The sequence below is a fragment of the Oryzias latipes genome, chromosome 10 (genome assembly GCF_002234675.1).
Source record: "Oryzias latipes chromosome 10, ASM223467v1".
NCBI classification, from domain to species: Eukaryota; Metazoa; Chordata; class Actinopteri; order Beloniformes; family Adrianichthyidae; genus Oryzias; species Oryzias latipes.
Window position 1 is genome coordinate 1,036,737 of NC_019868.2, and position 24,228 is coordinate 1,060,964.

General features: G+C 47.9%; 1 protein-coding gene across 11 annotated transcripts in view; it reads right to left on the bottom strand.

Annotated features, from left to right (window-relative positions):
- The window catches only part of rapgef2 (Rap guanine nucleotide exchange factor 2), a 98,997-nt gene that overhangs the window by 8,949 nt on the left and 65,820 nt on the right, over positions 1-24,228 (bottom strand). For 4 of the 11 annotated variants that reach the window (XM_023959495.1, XM_023959494.1, XM_023959493.1 and 1 more), the window contains 18 exons: positions 23,372-23,389; positions 13,685-13,816; positions 11,215-11,392; positions 8,969-9,105; positions 7,140-7,298; positions 5,361-5,513; positions 5,116-5,280; positions 4,922-5,029; positions 4,642-4,845; positions 3,329-3,437; positions 2,981-3,257; positions 2,637-2,794; positions 2,489-2,503; positions 2,018-2,258; positions 1,497-1,880; positions 1,196-1,407; positions 689-812; positions 339-362 (listed from right to left, as the gene is read on the bottom strand). In XM_023959495.1, coding sequence (XP_023815263.1) covers positions 339-362; positions 689-812; positions 1,196-1,407; positions 1,497-1,880; positions 2,018-2,258; positions 2,489-2,503; positions 2,637-2,794; positions 2,981-3,257; positions 3,329-3,437; positions 4,642-4,845; positions 4,922-5,029; positions 5,116-5,280; positions 5,361-5,513; positions 7,140-7,298; positions 8,969-9,105; positions 11,215-11,392; positions 13,685-13,816; positions 23,372-23,389 — 2,798 coding nt within the window. Of the gene's footprint in view, positions 1-338; positions 363-688; positions 813-1,195; positions 1,408-1,496; positions 1,881-2,017; positions 2,259-2,488; positions 2,504-2,636; positions 2,795-2,980; positions 3,258-3,328; positions 3,438-4,641; positions 4,846-4,921; positions 5,030-5,115; positions 5,281-5,360; positions 5,514-7,139; positions 7,299-8,968; positions 9,106-11,214; positions 11,393-13,684; positions 13,817-18,295; positions 18,776-23,371; positions 23,390-24,228 lie in introns of those variants that run through there. The other 7 variants (XM_023959502.1, XM_023959498.1, XM_023959497.1 and 4 more) reach the window with 7 other exon arrangements.

Genomic DNA, 24,228 nt, shown 5'->3' on the forward strand with positions numbered 1-24,228 from the left:
GTAGCTGCACGGTGCTTCCCATTACAGGTTTGGTATGCAGCGTCTTCCACGTGACCACAAGAATGTAAAGCAGGAATAAAGAATGTTTTTCTGACAGGCCGACCAAAGCCGGAGGACAGGTGAAGGTCTGAAGGAGGCTGCATGCTCTGACGCATGTGTGCACGCTGCTGGTCTGCAAATGCCGCTTTGATTCGTCATGTTCAGGTTAGTGACAGGCAGGTTAGTGGGACAGTTCAACCCAAACTGGTACACAAAAGGGAGGCGTCAGGAGAGCCGGAGGGAGCACATGCTTAGGAGGACAGGCTGCTGTGCAGCAGTGCAAAGTGTCACCAACTTACCCTAAACTTCTCCATTTCTTCTTCCTAAAGGATGGGTGCCATGGACAAAGAAGCGTGGGAGGGAGGGGTCAAAGGGTGTATGAGCAGAAAGAAAAGAGAGTAGACACAGCTTAGGACAGAAAAGACCACCAAGATCACCAAAGAGAACCAATTTCACCAAAGAACCACGTGAAAATCAGCAGAAAGGGGATCGAACAGTGACACTACGGAGCGGACATCACTGGACAGAAGACGCTCCTGCAGGAGCTCCGAGCGCGTCTCCATGTCTGGAGCTCGGGAAGGAGCGGGGTGCAGAAACGGGACAGGACTGGCTGACCTCACTCGTTAAACGCATGGAACCAGGACCTCACCTGGTCCGAAACATAAGCGCCGGGTCCATGTTAACAGACGCCATCCGACCCACGTGGCGGATTTCTTTAGCAATCATCCTCAGCTTCTCAAAGTTCACCAGGCCGTCCACTTTAGAGTCGTTGCCTGTTGGATTGAGAGGTAAACGTGAATCTTATCAGCTCCAAACATCAAACTGCAGCTCAGACAACAGCTCAGACAACAGCATGAAAGTCCACTCTGGGGGGCTGAGAGAAAAGGCAGCTCCACTCAGCTGGACCCTGATTTCCCTCAGCCAAAATGTGACTTTTACTTTAAAGATTGGGAAAGATAGTAGTTTGTTTGTGAAGACATGAAAGAAGCACCCTGAAGATAGAAAAGAGAAGCTGCTCTTCTGCAAACGTCTCCTCTTCAGAATGCTGGCAGACATGCTGATGCTCATGCTTCCATCAGTGGAACTAGACACAGACAGCACGGCTGTGAACGCCGCTCTGTCAGCCTGCGTCGAGCTCAGTTTTTGTGTTTTCTACCTTCATGCAGGAAGGTCAGGTCCTTCTTGATGACTGGGAACAGAGGGATGATTGGTGGCTGGAGGTTCTGGTTGTTCAGAACGTTGCGGTACTTGGCCATATTCCTAGACGGGTCAAAAAGGTCCTGCAGGTCCCCAAACAGCTTCTCATACTTGCTGGGTAGTTTCTCCCATGTTCCCCTCAGTCTGGAGACTGGAGCTAAGTTCAAGCCACTGTGGGGAGAGGACAGACAGCAGTCCTTCTCACGTTCAGGAACGTTGGCAGAGAACAGAAGACAAAGGCGTGAGGCCGCCAGACTCACCTGATGATGGCAAACATGGAGCTGAAGTTCTTACACTCTCGACAGTGTAGGGCAATCTTGATGAAATGCTTGATGATCTTCATCCGCTTGAGCTGGTTAGGCTCCCGCGTCACCTCTGAGGCCACCCAGAAGGTCTCGTGGTTGATGGCCTCCTCGAAGCGCTTCAGGCTGGCAGAACCCGTCTTTGAGCGCCGCTTGAACAGGTCATCGATGTACTCGGTGGGCTCGATGGCGCAGAACAACTCAAAAGCTCGCATGGAGAGCTGCGTGGCCACTTCCACAGTGCTGAGCTGCAGCAGGGAGATCTGGCCTTCTCGTAGGAGGTCCTGGGCATCCTCGTCCGAGCATAATGTCTCCGTCTCCATGTTGCTTTTCAGGTAGTATCTGATGGAGGGGGGGGTACAACAGAAGTTTGGGGTGTTTCAGAATCCATTTCATGTGGCTAAGGTTTGGCAGAGCTAGCAGGTTTTAAAAATCTGAAGTGATTGTGAGCAGTGATGTGCCGGCACGGATGGGATTACCTGCCGCTCAGCTGAATCCTGTCAGCCAGTTTTGAAAGTTGGTCAGGTAAGCGGCGCTGCTTAATGACCCCCTCCGGAGTGACAGACACCTCACACAGCGAGTACGCCTCCGGGGCTGCAGTCAGAGCGAACTCCCTGATGGCCTGGACCACCACCTCCTTAGCCGTGGTGTCCTTTCCGATCATGATGTACCGCGACTGCTGGTCTGCCTTGAAAACCCGCAGCACTTGGTCTGACATGTCTGCAGAGGGAAAGCAGGCCCGTCAGCACAGACGCTGAACTATGTTTGATCACTGTTCACATGAATGGTTGGATTAGAAAACACCCCACACCAGCGATTTGGGCTGAACTCGAAGCTTAAACTTTAATTAAAAACACCCCCAAGGCCTCCCAACATTGCCCCTGTGATCAAAAGCGCCACCCTGCAGGCTGCATGAGACAGCTGCGAGCACACAGCACCAAAGTACTCACTCAGAAGGACCGGTACTGAAACACAGAACACGAGGAAGACAGGTCAGTGTAGGGAAACCCTTTCTGTTTCTCCTCCACAGCATTCCTTCTCTATGCAGCTCTATCTGATCAACCACTCGCTTCCTTCCTTTCAGCAGGAGAAACCCACCAGGCTGGTTGTTGAAGTCCAGGATGCGGTGGTGCGACTGCAGGAGGTCTGGGTTTGAGGACGACAAGTTTCCACTGACCGGCAGCGCGGGTGGGATCTGCTTGGACTGCTTCATCCCCAGTATGCTGTCATCCTGTGATTGGCCCACGCAAACGTCGCTATGGAAACAGGAAGAACAGGCACCAAGGAGAAGTTCTGTTAACAGGAGGCAGAGGGTGATGTCTGCATTTGACAGAACAGAAGACATTCAGCGGCTGAACTGAAGTAAATGAATAGTATCAACTGTGGGGGTGACCTGTATCAGCTGGGTGCTTAGGGTGCTTTAGAATCACAAAGGGCTTTACTTGTATGGTTTGGGAGGCAGGATGCTGGTGAGCGTCTTGTCAAAGATCTTCTTTAACTTGTTGCGTCCTCCGACCGTGTTGGCTTTGGCCTTCTTGCTGGCTTTCTCCAGACCCATCACCTGCTCCACGTCCACCGCCAGGTCCGGGATGGAGTGGCGGCTGGCCTTCTTGATATCTCCAATCTTTGGCTGGTGGGGAGCCCCGTTCTTCCTGTCGTGGTCGTCCTCCACGTCCGTGTCGTGGTCGTGCTCAGGCCGTGTTAGCAGCTCCTTAAACACTGAACAGCAACAGTGAGGTAAAAAAATGAGCTCCAAACCTCCAAACCTAATGGAGGATGGAAGGCTTTACCTAAAAGATTTGTCTTCACAGTTATGGACAAGTGGGTGTTGTTCTTCAGAATCTCACTGGCTTTGCTGAGCTGGACATTTTCAAAATTCTGTCCATTGACCTCCAAGATCTGCAAAAGGAACACAGACAGACCTGTCAGCTGGTTTGAAGGTCCTGGCTGATGCTGACGAGCAGGGGGGGGCTGAAAGACTCGTTTACATCCACAAACGTACAGAAACCACACAGATGTTTGGGTTTCACCAACAAAAAGATCAGAGGTGGTCAAAAAGGAAACTTGTCTCGTCTGAAACACAAACTGCTGACAATACTTAGATTTATCCTGGATCCTATATCACAGAGGATACAAAAAAACAGAATATGTCAAAGAAAACACAGTTCCAGTTACTGTGAGAGACATGTAAACATGTTTTTGAAGTCTGTGGATATTGAGTCTTCGGTCAATATCCACATTTAGGCAACGATGGAGCCAAAAACCCCCGATGGTCAAAGACTGCAGCTCCCATCAGGATGAACTCCAGCGTTCGTCGCTGCTGCAGCTTCAGACACAGGAGACTGCTGATCTGGACTGTACTTCTTCTAAGTACGACTCATTCACAAACTCACATGTGGCTAAATTATCTCACAAGGAACAACAAAGTTCGTTGTTGGTTGTGTCATACCTGATGATGTCACAAAAACAAACAGCCTTGTGGCAACATGGACTGACTTAAGAGGCTGTTTCATAGAGAACCTTCAGCTCACATCAACCATCAGCTGTTCAGATCAGCCTGTACAGATGGACTTACAGGCCCAGAGGTCGGCCTCAGTCTGTCAAACTGCTGAGCTCAGAGACAAATGGATCCTGCATGGCTTCATGACAAACACCCTGGACTGGATTTAAGAGTCCAGAGGATGATCAGCCTTAAAAACTGGCATGAGTGACGGAGTAAATTCCCCTGAAGACGTCAGCTGGTCTGATTCCTTCAGGAGAAACAACTGCAGAGCTTAACTCGCATCCCAACAGCCAAACTGCTTTCAGGGATTAGGAGACTTTTCTAAAGCTGAGTGGCCTGCAGTGTGGAAAAAGGCTGAGCGGTTGACATGATCGCCTCTGCAGAGTTCAACTTCACACCCCAGAAACCAACATTTGAACATCTGGTAGAACTAAACACAAAATAATAAAAAGGAGTTCAAGTATTTGTGCCACAGACTGCAGATTGCAGCCCCCAGTTAAAGAACGGAGCTATTTCAGAGTCCCCCCCCCTCCCCCTCATGTCTCTAGAAGATACAGAAGCAAATGGATTTGCAAAGTAAAACCAGGTGAGGACTCGTACCTGATCTCCACGTTTAAGGCCAACTTCTGCTGCCTTGCTCCCCGGCTCCACAGCATCAATGAAGATGCGAGAGCCTTTCTCCTGCCCTCCCAGGAGGCTGAACCCCAGAGGAGAGTCCCTGGACGGCTTGGTCAGCGTCACCAGCCGCGGCTTGGCTTTGGCAGCACACGCTATGTTTAACAGTCTGAGGTGTCCACACATTTTCTGAGGGGAGAACACAGGTGAAGCATCAGTGGCTCTGTCCTGCTGAACGGTGAACCATCACAGGCTGGACTCTTACTTCTTTCTCCAGCATGTTTTCAAACTCCTCCAGAAAGCGGGTCATGGCGGGGTCGCCCTCAAAGTCGTTGAAGTGATTGTTCACCCACAGCAAAACCACCCGGGTAACCTGGAAACACCACAGCAGCTCAGGTGGGGAAGCCCCCAGGGGAAGGTGGAGGTGGCCCCCTCCCCACTCCCACACTCAGCCCATACCTTGTCCCTGAGGCTGGGGTCATGAAACCACTCCAGGAGCTTCTTGCCCACAACCATGGGGCTAGAGAGGAAGGTCCTGTAGGTCAGCAGGAAGTCTTCAATGTAGGTGGGGTCCACCACTGAATGCTCCTCCACCAGGTGCATGGTGAGGCGTTCAGCTGTGCCCTGAGATGGAGACATAGTGGATGAAACCGTCATTCAAGCAATCCAACAGGCCAGTCAATGCTTTGCAGTTGATGTGTCACCTTGATGACGATGTGACCTTTCCTGGTGCCGGTGCGATCCAGTTCCCGGTGCTCTTTCACCATAACGATCTCTCCTTCTTCCTCAACCCTCTGCATGTTCTTCTCCACCTGGTTGAGGATGCAGCAGTACTCTTGCTGGGCTATACACACAAACTGACAACACACAGACAGAACCAACACAACAGTCAGACAGGTAAACCATCCATAGAAAGCCTTTTGTGGGGGTGGGGGTGGGTCCTGTTGTTGCATTCATGACACAGCAGAGATGTCTGCCATCCACACTAGTTCTTAGCTTCAAAACCTCCATGTCATGAAGCGTGATCGTGGGCCATCTTGGTATAACACAGTAACTCTCTCATGATGGACACATTGGATCAGGATGCAGGGAACTCCGACAGCTGATGAGCAGCTATCAGAAATGAGGGCAGGTACTCCATCCTCCTCCTTTTACCAACTCAAAGGACCAGTGCTCTGAATACAACTGTCCTTCCCAGCAGGCTTCTCCTGAAACCCACCTTCCAGGTCAGATGATGGAGTGAGGGCAGTAACATGGCTGCGTTTGGTACTAAGTGTGCATGTAAATGCAGACACTAAAAAGACCAGAATGTTGTTTTTCATTTTTCCCTGAGATGATTTTGAAACATTATATTCACTTAATCCATCACATGTGAGGCAGACATCAACAGTTGATTCATTGTTTTTAGGAATTTAAATATTATATTTTTTTTAGCCACAATTACTTCTTGATCATGTTGGATTCTATTTCCTAACCTTCTCTTTTCCCAGACTTCCCCGGGCTTTAGGGAGGTGATGAGGTTTCTGGTCCAGAAGAGGGCGCTGTACTCTTTGGTTGCATGTGAAGCCAGCAAGCAACACCAACACAAACACACGGCTCGTTTAAGAAAACAAAAGGTATGAATTGGAAGTGAAAGAGCTGAGTGGTTGGATGTAAACGTTTAACGTCTTCATCAGGTTCTCGCCGTCATAATCAATCTCAGGTGAGCAGGACGGAGCGCAACCCTAGTGCCAGTTAGCAACACTGAAAGCAAAGAACCTTGAAGAGCATGTGGTCAAGCTTCTGCCATCAGCCAATCAGCTGCCTCCACCTAACCCTCAGGTCTGTTTCTGATCTGTCTGGAAGAAAACTTCAAACATTTCAGACACCAAAGGAGTGAGTGGCAACAGCCACTCATCCTACAGTCTGTTTTAACCAGTAATGGTCACAGTCAGTAAATTTGGATCAGTGGTTTATAGTATTCATGTCATCTTTTGTTACATAAGGTTACTTTTTATCTTAGAGTTGTGGTAAAACGTGTTTTTTTTTGTGGTGAAAACAAAAACCTTCAGACTTAAATTGATTTTTTTGTAGTTTCTTCTTCTTCTTCTTCTTCTTCTGGAGTTTTGTTTTGCATTTAGTCAGATGTCAACATCCAGCAGATCTTCCCTTACACCTATCGTTTTCATTTTGACCTGGTTTACATTTTCTACGACATCTTTTTGATCTGTTTTGACTCAGGTTTAAAAGGGGCTCTTCCTATTCATAAATGTTCTTGTAAATAATCGTAGCTGAAGAATTTCATGTTGGCTCATCCTCTGATGGTTTCAATACCTAATGGGAAGTGAAAGCTGGAGCTGGTTGCTCATGGGGACTCCCTCCCCCAGCAGAGCAGTAATTCTCACAGACAAAAGGAGGCTGATGTTCAGAGCAAATCTGGCATCAAGAGGGCAGATGCATGACCTGCTAAGTTTCCACGCTGAAGCGCAGAGCCCCTCCCTCACCTGGCAGTCGTCCACCTTGGTCTTCATGACACCTTTCATGTACTCCTTCTCCATGGTGGGGGACACCCCGAAGCTGTTGCCCATGCACAGGACTTCAGTCCGGCTGTCGGGGTACGTCACCTCCACCGACCCGTTCAGGATCACGGACCACGAGTCCAGCTGGAGACATGAGACTTGGATTAAACACAGACCAGCACATGCAGACAACACGGCCCTGCCGAAGCCTGATGCTGCATTCACACGGGCCGCGTGTGAACGCGCTATATGAACCCGCACTGTGCCGGCGGGGTCCACACCGGACACGCAGGAGCGGCAGGGAGGGGGATTCTTCTCCTCTTGTTTCACTGCTTACTAGCGCGGTCTGCCTCCTACAGTGGGATAAAACTTGATGTGAAACGTCAAAGTGGTTAACATCCTGGTCCTTTCCTGTAAATGTCCGTCTGCGAATCCGGCCGGGCACAAAGCACGATGACTGTCCTCTTTGTGATCATGTTTACAACGATGGGTATGACCCTGTTTTGAAGCAGACGCCACCCACACGATAACACAAATCCGAGTCCCCGATGGGTCACAGCGCTGCGGTTAAGGGTGGACACGTTCAACCGGTTGAACTTTCAGCGCACCATCATTGAACGCCCGATTTGCACGTGGAGAACAGACAGAGAAGCCCGACATTTCTGTGTACGTGTGTTTGCTTAGACTTTATTGAGAATGGCTGCCTGAACGCAGCCGGGGTTAGAACCCAATGCTCACACTAGTCCAGTGTTTTTCAGCCTTTATTGAGTCAAGGTCCACTTCTTCTTTGACAAACATTCTGCAGCAAAACATTACAGTCTGTATTGATTTACAGTCTCATTTGCACTTTTTGTAATAATTGAGGCGCAGAACATTAAAGTTGAAGCTGTTTTTCCTCAAAGTTGTGATAGTTTTCAATAATAATTTTCAACTAAACTTGTTGAAATTTGGTCTGGTTGTTGTTTTTCCCTCCAGTTTATTAAAATGCAATTTCATGTAAACTTTACAAAATCAAAATAAATGACATTCTTTCAGAACTGTCATTTATTTTTTATGTTTGTTCAAGAACAATTTTATAATCACAGCATGTTTGATCAATTTTAGACAAAAAGACCAACATTATATTCATGTTTATTCATGTTTATATATTCTACACAAAAACATGAACACGCTGAAGTTTTATCCATTATTCTTAAATCAAACTTTGACAAAACTGATTTATTGCTTTCTGGGAGAGGAAATTGTTTTATTTTAGTTTTGTCTGTTGGAGACTTCACCTTAATGCTGGTTGTTTTAGGTTAGTATTTGTATTTAAACTTAACTTTAAGTTTTTCAAAAGTGAATAAAGTCTTAAATCAAATGTGTCCTTTAATCCGGAGATTATTAGAAAGCAGCTGTTTCTTTTATGAAGAGGATTTGGACCAAACTCTGGAATCTCTGACTTGAATTCTTTTGTTCTCCAACAAAAACCTTGAGGGAGAAATAAACGGTTTTCCTGATTTCATCATGAATATTTCCAGACTGTTGGAATAGATGTTTGCGTTTGTTGTGCAAGGCAGCAACGGCGCTCAGTGAATCAGAATCCTGCAGCAGCATCCCAAGGACAGACTGCATCTCCTCTGACACACAGCCTGGCCTGAGGGACACTGCTAAAGTGAGCGCGGCTGCAGACGCCTTGCAGAGCCCCCACAATGAGGGACGTCAGCCATTCAGGCTTAATAGAGCAGAAAAAAAACATGACATGGAGAAAAAACCTGATGTGTGAAGAGGTAAAGTTCTGAGGAGACCCCCCTGACAGGCACAAGCACACTCACCTCCTCCCCATCGTTAAGAACGATGGTGCCGGCACGCTCCACCACAGCAAACACCATGACGGCGCATAGTTGCTTCCTCACTGACATGGTCATGTTAGCAAACGCTGGCAGCTGATGCATGAACTCCAGTAATTGCTCTAAAGGACAAAGGAGAAGCAGAACAGGCATTTAAGGAAAAGCAGCAAACACTCAAAGTCTAGACTCTGAAAGGGGGTGGGGGTGGGGGGAAATGCCCCCTCAAGCGTCTTGGCTGAAAGCCCACTGCAGAAATGAACCATTGCACTGAGGCTATGGAGCCAAGTGCAGAATCATGCCAGGGGAGGGAGATGAAGCTTCATCTCCATTCAGTGGATGTGAACTTTGAAGAAAGCCAGCAGAAATGGCTGACACATCACTCTGATGTCTGTGAGACGGCCCCCCCAAACACAGCAGGAGGGGCGTCCCCCCCCACCACAGCACAAACAAGACCTGCCTTAAGAACACCAAGATAAATCTTTCAATCCAAAGATTTAAAAGTTCCACATCTCTGTTGTAGTAATAAATGATAAAGGGAGTTCATTTCCATGAATGAAATGAAAGCTGGGAGTTTTCAGATTTGACTTTCACGTGTGAACTTTAAAAATGTTTTCAGATTTCTGTCATAGCTAATGTGGATGCAGAGTCCGGGTTTTTAAAGACCCAATAAAATGGTGTTTTAAAATACTCAAGTGGGTTTTTTCCCCATGATGGAGGATATTTATAAAGAGAAGCAAGATTAAAAATAGATTTTTGAGTATTGCTTTATCAAATCATTGGAAATCAGCAGCAAACGCAATATTGCAGTTGAAAAAGCATGTTACTATGACAAGCCACAGTCTCCCTGCTCTGCTCCATTCTCATCATCCACTGTCAGACAAATGGATCCATGAACGTCTTTGTTTTCCTGGTCTGAGCTGGAATCTGGATCAGAACCGTACGGATGGATGGATCTGATGTTGATGACTATGCTGGTTTCACTGGTAATGTTGGGTTTGGGGTGTGAGGGGCTGTAAGCTAGTGAGAGAGCATGCACACAGAATGATGGGAAGGGGGCGGGCTTATTTTGCACCACCAGCCCTGAGCACAACTCAGAGGTGAATTTCTAATGAACACCTGCCGCACTGCAGAAACTAGGTCCTAGAAAACAGCACAGATTTTTGGATTTTGGCAAAAAAAACGGCTTAATTTTCATGAAAAGACCACTGGGAACACTTTGAAAGAAGAAGATCGGAGTGGGACTTTAAATATTTGCTCTCCTCCGTGCCTCAATCCAAATGGTATTTTCCAATACTGATTATCAATGAATCTCGTTTGATTGGATTTTAGAATGGCTTAGGTCCATTCAATCAGGAAGTGGCTTCAGACAGATCGATCTGGTTGGATTCATCGTTACACATCTAGTTGGTTTATTTTAGCAGAACGCAAAAACAGACTAGAGCATCACAGCGAACAACACACATGTTGATCGAGCATCATGAATGTGTGGAAACACACACAGCGTTAGTGTTTCTACACATGACCAGATGTAAACATAGAGAAGAGGGATTCAATGTTGGTGTGTTTCCTTCAAAGGAATATCAGATGTAGCATTCACATCAATTCTCTGATAACTCAAGAAAGTAAACAAGCTCTGTGATGATGAAGATGATGATGATGATGTATGTGTTCACTGCACAGCAGAGTCAACACATACATGAATACAAAACCAAACGTTCCTGAAGCGTTCTAATTCAGAATGAGGCTGGTTCTGGTGCACCGGCTGACCTGGGCTTGGCTTGGCCACAGCAACGTGCGTGAAGCTGCAGTAGCGGTGAAAGTTTAATGCGCTGGGAGAGGTGAGGCGAGAGGATGCGATGGCGTGACCTAGAAAACCCTGCCAGCAGAGGGGGGTGCAGGGGAGAGATCGGGAGGGGGGAGGGGATCGCCACCTCCTCCCTCTCTCTCAGCATCCTCTCTAAGAGCCCATCAGCAGCTCAGCCCCACTGCGTTCCCGCTCTTTTAACACGCCTGAGATTAGCAGCGGCGTGGAGTCGCAGCTTTGCGGGACATGATACCCAGAGCTGGATGCGGATTTCAGCATTACTGGAAAGCCTGCTCTGTAATGACAGAAGCACGGGCTTCAGCCCAAATGTAAAGTCGCTGCTGCTGCTGATGACACTCCACTGCTGCACCCGCCTCATGAGGCTGAGGTCAAAGAGCTAACAGAACCCCCCCGACCGCCTCCTCACCTATGTCATCGTCTGTGCGGTCGATGGGGTCCTTCTCCAGGCAGTCCCGCACAATGTCCCGGCTCATCAGAGGGTCCGACGCTCGCTCGATGTCCTCCTCATCGTCGTCCTCCTCGGAGTCGACGGCGGTCTCCGGCAGGCCGCTCAGGTCCATGTCGCCCGGCTCGTTCTCTGTGGCCTAAGAGGAGGAGAGAGGTGAGGAATGAAGGCTGGATAGATGGACGGCAGGGTTTTAGGCTGGACCTCTGCAGCCCAAACGTCCAACAGAAAACTTCTCCCTTCTACTTCTGCCACAGTGACACGTCCTTTCCAACAGACGAACAGCAAAAAGTCAAGCGGCACAGATTTGACCCATTTTGGTGTTTTAGTGCAGAACGACAGGCATCAGAACTGCACACCAAGCACTGCTGCACACAGAAACCAGCCAATTAGATCCACTCTCTCCTGCCACTCATCCAACTGCAGCCAGATTCTGTTCTTTGAAAGCACACGCTGAGCGGAGCAGGTGAAGAAACTTCAAGGAGACGATGCAATTACAGCAGGAGCAGCACTAGCAGCGTTCTGCTCCCGTCAGAGGAAGAGCATCTGTCCCAGATGAAAGGCCACATGGCCTGATCAGCCTGCCTACACCCAGACATCTCCAAGTGGAACTGAAGCAGATGAAGAAATACGTGAACAACCATCGTACCCCAAAACGGCGCTCCACCTTTGGCTTCTTCACAAAATCACTGGAGGTTTGCGTCCCGAACTGCCAGCAAAATCCCCGGGTCAGACGCATCTTTGCATCCCAGACTGAGAGACTGCCTTAAATTTTTTACGTGGCTCTCACAGAGCCCCTGTGTCGTTTCTGCTCATTTTCCATGTGAAAGGGCTCATCAAAAATTCAGCTTGTGACCAGCCGCTTCAGCTTCATTGGTGCACACACTCAGGTGGAGGCGGAGCCACGGCTCAATTCTGTCCAAATTCTGACAATGAAGCCAGGAGCAAGACGGCAAATGTCTGGTTAATCAAATACAGCTGAGAATCCAACCTACAGCTCCACTCAGGACAGAACAGCCTGAATGTGCTTCAGGAAAAACAGGGAGAAATGGGACCGTCGTTCCAGAACCAGAGTGCAGCCTCGTCCGTGCTCATGCTATGTAGGTAGCAGAAAGCCATAAACCGGCAGTCAGCATCAGGAGTCAAGCTGGCTGTTAATAATTCATGAGCGCTATTCTTGGATGCTTTCAAAGGACAGATTTCATGATTTATTTAGATGCAAACAGAGCGCCATCTTGGCCGTGACGCGAGAACGTCGTGCAGCCCTTCCCTGTAACCATGGAAACCACAGCAGACTGCATTTCTGCACCAAAAGCGGAGAAACGTGCACACAACTTCAATCCTCCCTTTCTTTGCAGCATCAGCCTCTTGTGATTGAATGCTGGAAGAACTGAAGGAGCAGCCGGAAGACCACTTCAGTGAGGACTCAGAAACCCCAAAGTGTAAATAAATACGCCAAAGATCAAAACAGCAGTTTGACACTAAAAGAGATAACCTGGAGAGACGCTAAACAGACCAGATCAAACCATATGAATGTAAAAAGAAACCTTAACATAGAAAGATTCCACACGAAATGAAAGAGTCAAACAAAAGTGTAATACAAATTCCTTTTTGTTGTTTTTATCCATAAACCATCAGAATCTGAAAACAGAGAGGCTAAAGGTGGAAAAACACCAACACATTATTTCTATTATGCACAGGCAGAAGCTCAGTGAATCCTAAAAAGCAGAAAATGCAACCCGGATGGAGGAGGTTCAACAGGAAACGCCAACAGGAGAAGAGAGACCAGAGAGCAGAGATGCAGAGAACTGCAGCAGGAAGTCCACAGCATGTTCCACACACACACACCTTACTATCATACCACAAAGCATGTTCCAGCCAACACACACACGCGCACACACACATGCACACGCACACCTTCCTGCCATACAACACACCTACACCCACACCCACACCCACACAGCAGGTGACAGCGTGAGGATCTGTAGGGTAAAGAGGACTGAGTAGCAGATGTTTGGGCACGTCCACCATTGAAAGACCTTTCTGGGTGTTTTTTTATCTTATTGAGTTGATGCCTGTTCAAATGACTTCAACTCTCTCCTTTAAAAATTGACGCCCCTCCGTCCCTTCTCCACCTGCTGGAGGCAGAGGTGGAGCCAGGACGGAGGCCTCAGCACCTGCAGCGGCAGCTGGTGGTCTGCTCGGCCCAGGCTGAGCCTCAGCACCTCCTCTCAGACTCCTGCAGCGTCTCTAGCAGCAAAACATTCAAGCTGGTAGCAGAAAAGCGTCTCCCTGATGACATCAGGGAGTCCCCCTATCCCACCACGGGTCACTTCTAACGTCAGCGCCATGGGGGTGGCTGCCTTTGGGTTGAAAGCATCAAACCGGGAGGGCGGAGGCTGGAGCCAGCACCTGCAAGCGGAGGCCTTACCTGATAAATGTCTGACAGGCTGCTGCTTCCAGAGTCGCTGGTGATACTACATCCTGAGTGGCTGGAGGAAACGTGGGTCACCTGTGGGTGTAAGCCGTCGGCCAGGTGAAGTCTGCTGAAGTCTGCAGGAAGCTGCACGTACACACACACATGACACACACACAGAGGGTCAGTTTCTGTCAGCCCAGCAGCGGCCACTGTGCATGGCGTACATGGACACATAGATCCATGAACGTCTTTGTTTTCCCTGTCTGAGCTGGAATCTGGATCTAAACTGTACAGCTCTGATATTACTCTCCATTTTCGTTGTACGACTACTGTTAGGCTGGGATTGTGAGGGGCTGTAAGCTAGCGAGAGAGCGCATAAACTAAGGGGTTATGGGAAATGAACGCATGTTCAATCCATGCAAACGGTCCTGCCCACAACTCTGAGACAACTCAGATTTCTAATGAACTCCTGCCGCTCTGCAGAAGTTATGCTCTAGACAAAGACAAGAGTTTAGAGTTTGGCTCAGAACAGCATCATCATCATCATCATCATCATCATCATCATCATGAAAAGACCACTGGGAACGCTTTGAGAATAAACCAAAAGCTGGTCGGAGTGGGGCTTTAAAATGAAACCTCCACAAATGTCCGTCAAAGTAAAAACTGTCCCACAGTTCAGTTGGGTTCCTTATGTTACAGTGGAACCACTTCACTCTCAAATTCAAGTCTTTCCTTTCTAATGAGGCGCTGCAGAGAACCGAGGGCTTCCCTTCCATAATGAAGCTCACTTGAAGGAAGAAAACAAACAGCCTTTAGTACAGGGAGGAAGCCCCTCTGAATCATTTAAACTACACAACTTACTAGCTGGAATTAGCATTTCTGTAAACCAGCTGACCCACTTCTCTGTGGAGAAATGGAAAACAGATCAGAAACGCAGAGCTGCCGTTCTATCAAAGTAAAGATGGAGCTGATAGAGCCGTGGCAGCTCATCAGAGGTCTCTGCAGCAGAGGAGGTCTGCCCGCACAAAACCAATGCAAAACAAATGTCACTCACTTCTGACAGCTGGGAAAACCGCTGTCCTTCAGCTTAAAGGACATCTGGATTCACTCATCAACATTTATACTAAAGATACGAATATTTTACAATCTCTTATTAAGACGAGGTTTTCCTTTCGAGTTAGTTTACACTGCACACTAAACTCCAATTATTTGACTCAGCAGCTGCAGGGGGGAATTAGGAATTCAGCAGAACTGGTTCATGTTGTTTACAGATGTAAATGTTTAATTCACCAACATGTATGAAGTTCAGCTGGGAGAGCATTTGCTCCAAACACTTTGAAACTTTGAAAGTCAAACTAGGCCAAAGTAGGAAGTCTGCTCCGGCTGACTTACAGCGGGAAATCCAGTCGAACATCAAGAGATCCAGAACAAACCTTTGAATTCAGCTTTAGGTAACAGTCGTGAAGAACGAGGGCAAGATGAGGAATTTGAGAGAAAAGGCGCTAACTGTGGCTCCGAGTCTGCTCTACACGCTGCTGCCTCAGAGTTCTGGATCAGGAATGGAATTGTTGGAGTACAAATCCATCCAAGAAGATTCATTTGCAACTAAATAAGTTTGAGCTGCTCTCAATGCACTTGAGGAAAATGTGCTTTTCAAGTGCTCATCTGCAAGGTTCCTCAATCAAAGAGGCTCAGACGGACGTTGCTCTGTCAGAAAAGTCAGTGAAGAGCGTTGGAGACTTGTGTAATGCAGACTTATTAGAAAACTGGATGGATGGCTCGACAGAGTGCAGTGTTGATGAAGTGACCGGAGGCTGAGGCTCAGCAGAGCTCCTCTGCTGCTGAGGTGTGATGTGATTACTCTGGGTCAAAGACTGCCATCGTGTTTAATTATGTCAGTCCAGATGCATTTAGATTTTACAGGTTTCCCAACAGTCCCGGGAATAAAGCCAAATCATAAAAACCCCTTTTCACAGAAAACTCCTTTTGGTCTGTCAGAATGAAAGACCAGTCTCAAATGGATTCTCCCTCATTACAATAACTGACACCACTGGCACCCATCAGAAATCCCCCTCACCAATAGAAACTCTACAAGTGAGCCCCTCCTCCCAGAAAAGGGGAGGGGCGTTCAGTATAGGCAGGAAAGAGGGATAAAGGGAGGGGATAATAAACACTTAATCCCTTCTCTGAGCTCATTTAGGTCATCCGTCTGTTGGTCAATAAGCCGGCCTCCATTCAGTGCATCAGCATGCTGTGGTCCGCTGACCTCTGCGGCCTGATGGAATGCAGGAGTCTGGCTCAATCTGGCAGCTTCCAGCTCCACAGTGAGGACAAACACACCAAGCTTTGGCTTCCGCCACGACAAGCACAGACACCGATGACATTTCTAACTCAGACCGGCTGCTTCCATTCCTGCAATAATGCTGCTTCTCAAAGAGATAAATACAAAGCGGAGCATGAATGTGGGATTGAGCTCCTACCTCCACGCGTCTCTCAAGCTCCACTGTTCTCTCAAAGACAAACAAGACGACTGGGAGCCGAAAAGCTGTGTGGTCGGTCGGCTGTCGTGGGAGGATTAAGCATTGCTCCGACGCTCGCTCCACAACGCTCAGTTCTGCTTACATGTGAGCAGATGTGGCTTTCCTTGAATTACACTGTAGACCTAATGACCTAGATTTCAGGGTGGAAGCCCTGGCTGCCTCTCAATCTCTTTACTGCCTGTATATGTTGGGGGTTAATCTGTGCAGCTCCACAGTATGGCCTCCTCTGAGGGGAGCCAGTGTCTCTCGCTGCAGAAAAGCAAGTCAAACACAGAGTGTCACTAACGTTTTCCAGTAAGAAGTCAGAAACAAACTGCCTCTGTTGGTCTAAACTGAAGGCCTTCATTGGGACTTCATGCAGCTGTTCAGAATGCCCCTGCTCTTGCAGTCAATAACAGCAGGACTCTAACTTGCTCTTTTTGATATGTAACAGAAAAGCTAGGAATCTGAGAAGTTCAGAGAATGCGTGGAAGGACCAAAGCAGCAGCTTCTCGCGTTGTCGAACCTCACAGCTCAAGAGATTAAACCCCCCTTGGCTGGGTGTCCAACTAATCAATCTGCATCGTGCTCTGTAAAACAACTTCTGACAAGCAGACCAACAGTCCAACACACTGGTCTGTGACTGCAGTTCCACATGTTTGGACAGAGACACAACTGATTAGTCTCATAATTAAAGCTTGCGATTCCACAGGATCTACTTTTTTACTTTAATAGCACATACAAGGAGGGCACTGACACATGAATGATCGGTGAAGTTAGACCATAGGAATCATTCAGGAAGTGACTTTTGACTAATGTGTTCAAACAATAACGGCTGAAATGAAGTACGGCTAACTCTTCAAAGCAAACAAACTGAAGGGTGAAGAAGCAGCAGGTTTCCTGATGCAGGCAAATGCAGCTTTACAAAGGGAACGCCGTGAGCCTCAAAGGGAATAGTGTAACTGCGCTTAGCGCTGCCAGAGGTGATGAGGCGGCTACAGTGATGCCACTACTGTAATAAGATCCGGCTGCTGCTACTGACTTGACTCACGGTGGTTTCCTGCTGGGATAAATGAATATTTACTCAAGCTGACATTTGCAGCCAAAGAGGATAAAAAAATAAATGGAAATGAGGTGGTGGGGAGAAAATGAGGATGACTTCTGTGAAGAGGTCTTTGAATCCCACTGGTTGGCCTGAGGAGATGCAGCACCAAGTGAAGGGAAGGGACTTGACACACCTCATCAACAACGAAACAGCTATGGCTGTTATAGGAAGACTTGTTTTTCTGGGCTTCTGGGCTTTGAGAGCAGAGAAGCATCCACCAGAGTGATAAATAGCCAGCTCGGTCTGTGTGTGTGTGGGCTCAGTGTCTGACTGATGCCAGCAGCGCTGACGTCTAATCAATCCATCTCTCTGTTCAAGTGCAGATCATCTCAGGCCTCCCAGCATCTGCAGAAGCAGCCAGCTGCTTCCAGCACCATGGACAGCGACTCCAGCACCAGCCTGAAGGGAAGGTTCGACTGAATGGACTGGATCGAGTCCGTTTGGGATATAAAGGGGATGTTTTTGTTTCATTTCATTTGAAAGAAGCTGTTATTGAGAGGATGGAGATTCTTTTTTGGGAGCACCATCAATCTCTTCAAGCATGACATCACCTAAACCCCCCCACCCCCCACCCCCGATAGTTGAAATCAAAGCAGCAGCTGGCGCGTTTGCTTCTGCAGAGCCTCCGTTCACCGCTGTCATCCAAACGCCACTAAAATGTGCTCTGAGCTGAAAGCAGGGCCTCCTCCATGCTCACGCCTTCACCTAGGCTCAGATTTCAGTGCTGGAGGGGCTTTGCATATGGGTGCGTGTGCGCGCCTCAGTGACAGCGAGCACATGGCGGCCGCGTCTGTCCACAGACCGCCACGCCGCGGAATGATCGCTGTGACCCGCCGGCTCCGGTTCGTGTCGCGTCCTCTCCGCCCTGCTTTCATTCACCTTGCGTGAGCTCGATGGAAATCCGATGCGCGTGCATTATGGGGCTGTAATCATATCTGGGGGGCATAAACGAGGATGGAGAGAAAAAAACTAGAGGAATCGCGTCGGTAGAGTACTTACCGGGGTTTTTTCTTGCTGGCTCGGGACTCCATTGCTGTCTGACGCTGCTAATGGTTTCATAATGAACACTGGTGAAAATCTAACATCCCGGATCAGCTCTATGCCACAGCATAACCCCCCCCCCCCGGTCTGAAGCTGCTGCCCGTCCTCTCTGCTCCTCCGCCGCGCCGCGTCTCTAGCAGCAGGAGGCGGCGGCGGTGAGGGCAGGATCCGCCGTTCCCTCCCCGGCCTGCTTAGGTTCACCACAACAACGCTTCTTTCAGACGAGCAGGAACGCGCAGAAACGCGCTGGAAGGAGCGGAAGAGTGTCCTTCTATTCGGGCGCGGGCTGGCTGCGCGCGCTCGATCACATCTCCAGGCGGGGAGCGGCGGCGCGCCGAGAAGCGGAGAAAGATGAGAAAAATGGCTGACAACACTTTCACTCACGTTTGATCCCTCCGCCTTCCCTCTTCACCTCTCCTTCTCCCTCCCTCCGGGGGCAGTGTAAAAACTCTGCTACATGCACGCGCGTAAACGCCTATTTTGCACCATTAGATTATTTGAAGAGGGAGGCGCGCATCAGCGTCAGAGCCCTTAAAGCCAGCAGTTTGTTTGTAGCGATTACAGCCGTGTGTGTGTGTGCGGGTGTGTGTGTGTGTGTGGGTGTGTGTGTGTGGGTGTGTGTGGGTGTGTGTGTGTGTGGGTGAGTGTGTGTGTGTGTGGGAGGGGTGGGTGGTGCTGTGGAGCAGCTAGGGCTGTGCTCCTTCAGGGGACTGACACCCCCAGGATGAAAGCTAAAGGAGGAATGAGGGAAAAACCAAAGGCAGGCTCTGAGATGGGAAAGGGAGACAGCCTGAAGCCTGGAAAGAGCAGATGAGAGGTGGGGGGACATGCTGGGGTGTGGGGTGGGCAGCACAGTGTGAGTAATACCATTATCACTCTCTTTTTAGCAAGAGACTGTGGCTGGAACTGGTTGGCATGGCAACGGAGGATAGGAAACATTTCCTGGGCGGGGAAGTTGTAGCACTTCCTCTTGAGAGAGAACAGGATTAGAGAGGAAGAGGATGCAGAGACAGCAGTGATGTCACGCTGTCACTCAGCTGGAATAGCCATGGCAACTGGCAAGAGCCCCGCACCCAGCTAGCCAGCCCCCCCCCCCCCCACACACACACACACTCACCCTCCGGGGCCCTCGGTTGCTGTGGCGACGGAGGTGGTGAGACGTGCTAAAAAGAGGAGGGAGGGAAGTGTGTATGAAGCAGACGAAGCGGCTTCAGCCTCATCCAGCTGCAGCACAAGAGGCTGAGCGGCAAAAAACACACAATTCTTTGTCTGTGCTCCATGAAAGAGTCCAGGTGGACAAGGACAAACATCAGAATACTGACATAAGAAACTACACAAATCCAACACAACCACACATTTCATTTAGCCACACTCAAGACTAGCTTGCAGTCTTCAACAACACCTCCTCCACCTGACAGACAGAGTAGAACCTCAGGAAAAAACGACATTTGGTTCTTGATGTCATCAGTCGACTTCTGTAAACTCCATCAGCTTGTTCTTAATTTGCTGTTTAGGTTAGAAAAGCGGCAAAAGCTGCTTCATCCATGAGACGTTCTAACAGAAAATGAAGCCATGTCAACACAATTTAGAAAAGCATTTTCATAGGGGTGTAACCATTCACTTCAACAGCGATACCATTCATGGTCGATATCAGTTCATTTTGAATGATCCGATTATTGACCTAGAGTGGATCCAGATCCTCTTCATCCAAACTTCCAGCAGTGAGACTCAGACAGAAATTCCTGCTACTGAACAGTGAAGTGAAGTTTTCTAGATTCTTGGATTTCTTCCAGATCATCAAGTGGAAATGAAATCTGTGTCCAAACAAACAAGTAAACTAGAATGAATGTCAAATCCATTCACATGTTAGTTTCCTAAAGTTCACCCCTGTTGTTTTTCCACATCCAAAGAATCCAAAGGGAACATTCTTAGAACATTATAGACACTGGATGGTCACATGACTTTATTCAAAGTCTGTCCACACATTGGACTGGAATGATGGATATCAGTGTTTGATGACATCACATGTGTGTTGTCCACTGATGTACTTGGTCATTTTTACATTAGAGTAAAATAAACCTACTACCCCTCAATTCATATAGTAGTAGGTCGATTCGATTAACAGCTAATCTCAGACAGATTGATCTGGTTGGATCATAGGATCATAAGTCAATTCATGGATTTAGTTGATTATTTTTACAGCCCTAATTTTACACTTCAAATGAAGTCCAGGTAATCTTGATCTTGTTTTAGATGTTGGAGATCTGGGAGATGACACACACGACTAAAAAACTGGAACCAAAGAGTCCTTCTCCAAAGCAGCTGCAGGTTAATATTAATGAGATTATTCACGGCTTCATATTCATGAGCAAACAGTGCATCCATCATCCAGACAGGCCCTCAAGGATCCAAGAATGATCCCACAACCACCAAAGCACGGCGTGGAGCAGCAGCAACAGACAGTGTTGGAGAAGCTCCAGTCAAAGCACTGGGGGAGGAGAGGCAGTCCCGCTATGACATCACCCCTCCTGCCCCCCAAAGCCATGATGTAATGCATCAAAACAACAAAAAGCTCAGGTGCTCTGCTGAGCCTCCCAGTCATTAAGGTCTCCAGCAATCACCTCAGGGGAGGAGGAGCAGGGCATCATTACATCACCGTGGCAACGAGGTCACACACGGAGAGAATCAAAACCACTCGCACGCCCCCCACCCCATCTTAAATTGATATGAGTGTTTACCTAAACACTGATATTAAAGGACTGTGACGCTGAAGATGGTTTGGATCAATGCTTCCTGCTGAAGGTGTTGAGCTTTGCTGAAAAGCATCGTTACACTGCCAGTAGCATGACCCACACAATGACATCATCAGAAACAAACAAACAATCTAAGCTGGTTTTATTCATGCCAGTGAAAAAACAGAAGCTGATGCTGAACAATCCTCCGGCGCGAGTGAGGAGAGCTCACATCCGCTTCACCACAGACTGATGCAGCACTGCAACAGGAATGTTGAATGAATACAACAAGGGTTTTCTCATGAGTCAGCAAAAATCTGTCCAACAAACACCAACTTGTGACCCTTTTAGGTGGGATCGTGGCAGCAGAGAACATCCACCTCCCAAAGAAAGTGGAGCTTCTCCCTGAATCATACTTTGATTTATTGATTTGTCTTCAGTCTTGTTTGTAAACCAGCAGCAGGCCACGTGCAGACAGAGCATCCATCAATGATGTGGCTCCATAATGATGGCTCTAAGTGGCTCTGCAAGAAACAGAAAGGAGATCTAATAAAGAGACTCCGTTCCAGAGCTGCTGCTGCCCGAGGGATGACTTCATTTTTCAAACTGTTGTCGCCTCCACACTGCTCTGAAAATAATTTGATAGAAAGGCGGCCAGCAGGCCTGCCTAAAAGATTACATTTGTTAGATCAGGAGGGGGAAACATCTGTGATATCGATGCAGCTGCTGAGACCAGCGTAAATCAGAGAGGTGATGGAGGAACGCAGCTTTCAGGGAAAGAGCGCCGCCATGAGCTTCCTGGTAAGTTCATCAGTAACTCAAGGTTTCCAGATCAGGTTACACGCTAACTAAGCAGAGTCGTCTTTAACGCAACCATAACAGAGACAGGAAGTGAAAGGAGGCGTCATTTTTGCTGAAGGAGAATCTTTAACCTCACAAGGCAGTTTCTTAAGAGAAGGTACAAATTTGATCCTAAAGCATTAAAAGTTTTCATTGTGGACGATTTCTGAAGCAGAGGATGTGAAACTTCACACAGACTTTAAATCCAGAGTCTAAGTCAGCTTTTCAGCCAATGCAGAGTGGTGGACGATATGGATGATGGGAGAGTGGCAGAAAAATAAAGAACTGGTCAGAACAGTAGAAAGTGCTTTCAAGCTCATCATCAAAATAACAAAGGTGTGTGAACATTGAAACAGACAGGAAGAAGCATGTCTCTACACCCCAGCCGAGTGTGAACTCTCCAAAAATATCTGCTCCATTTCCCTTAAAGCGGCGCCTTTGATTCCTGCCTATTAATATCTGCAGCCGCTGAGGCGGCGTTTGCTGTTCTGAGGCGTTTGATTCAAACAAAGGAAACTTCAAACCACAGCTGCAAATGAAAATGAATGTTCACGCTCTTCCCACACAAACACAAAAACCTACAACACCTTTGAAACTGAAGTGAAGAGATGCTGATTATCCAAACTGGATGATCCAGAGAGGATAAACTCAAATTGATTCACTGAGCGAGTTTAATGACTGGGATTGTTTTTTCTGTTAGGTAGATAAAAGACACAACTCTTTTGTGAATGACTCTGAACAGATGGAGGAATAGGGATAGCATATAAACAAAGGAAAGTGTAGTATGAATGTCATGTAGTGTCAGAGATCATCAGAGCTCTGCAGGTCTGCATTCGTCAGCAGGTGGGCCTCCTCAAAGTTTTCCTGAACTTCCCAACCTTTCCTTCATAATCCATTTATGCCCAGATGCTCGCTGGCTACATGATGAAATACTGACACACTTGTTCCAGATGTCCTCATAAACCCGCCTTGATATCCTTCAGAGCCCCACTTCATCCAGCAGCAGAGCCTTTGTATCGCAGCTTTATGCTTCATGAACCATCATAATTAGGCAGTAATCCTCTAGAGCCACACAGCACAGCCTGAATGATGACAACCCAAGAGCCTCAGGACAGTCGCCACCATTATCAAACACATCAGCAGAAAGAAAAAGTGAAACTCAATCGACCGGATGGTTCCAGTTATCTCAGTTTACACGCCTTAAAGCAAACCCAAAGTGACGCTCATCACTCCTTCGTCATCCCGGCCGACCTGATGAGCTCTGCTCTCATTTATCTGATCAAAGTGGATAGAAGCACAGAATGAAGCCTCGTTGGTCACATGACCTCTGCTACAGCTTCCCATCCTTATCAGCACGCACATCTACAAATGGAAGGTGTTTATGAAACTAAACACTAGCAGCTAAAGATATAAGGAATGGGGAAGAGAAGATAAACACACTAAACACAACAGAGGACAGTACCTGAGCTTTCCTGCATTCCTGGAGGTGGGGTGTAGAGTCAGCCATGTAAAGAAGCAGAGGAGATGGATGGAGAGTTATCTTTCTGGGTTCCAGGTTTCCTCTAGAAAAACACACTTCATTGTTCCACAAATGCACATTTCTACTCCACGTGCCTGCAGTTGACTGAAGACACAACCACAGGTTTCTGAGGAAACCAAACATGTGTTTGACCCTCACAGATGAGAGCAGCATGGGCGGAGCTTCCATGTTCCAGCAGCCTAATCCGATAGACAGGAAGCAGGAATCTTTCACAACGCTTTATCTGCAACAGCTTTATTTCACAGACATGTGAAGAAGTCAACCCCGGTCTCAGCAAATGACCTTCAGACTCAGCCCAGCAGAGCTGACGCTCACAGGCTGAGGGAGGTCAGAGGACCTGTACCCCCCCCCCTCTCTGTAATGATACAGTACATGCTTGGAGACCTGAGTGCCCTGCTGCCCACCAGCATACTGTGTGTGTGTGCACATGTTTTTGTTAGTACATATGTTCATAAACATACAAGTGTGTATCTGCATATATATGTATCTGTGTGTCCATTTGTGTGACTGCGGACATGTATGTTAACATGTGTGAGTGTAGATGTGTGTACATGTGTGTGTGTTTACTCGTGTGTCTGTCGTCTATGTGTGTTGTGTTCAAATAACTGTTGACATTAGAGGAAAAGATGGACCCTGTGAGATAAAGTGTGAAATGTTGAGCAGCTGGGAATTGGAGATTATGAGGCTCTATAAGAGGAAATATCTAAAGATCAAGTTCCAGCACGCTGTAGGTGTGAGTGTGTGGTTGTGTGAGTGTGTTTCTTCTGAATAAGGTGTTA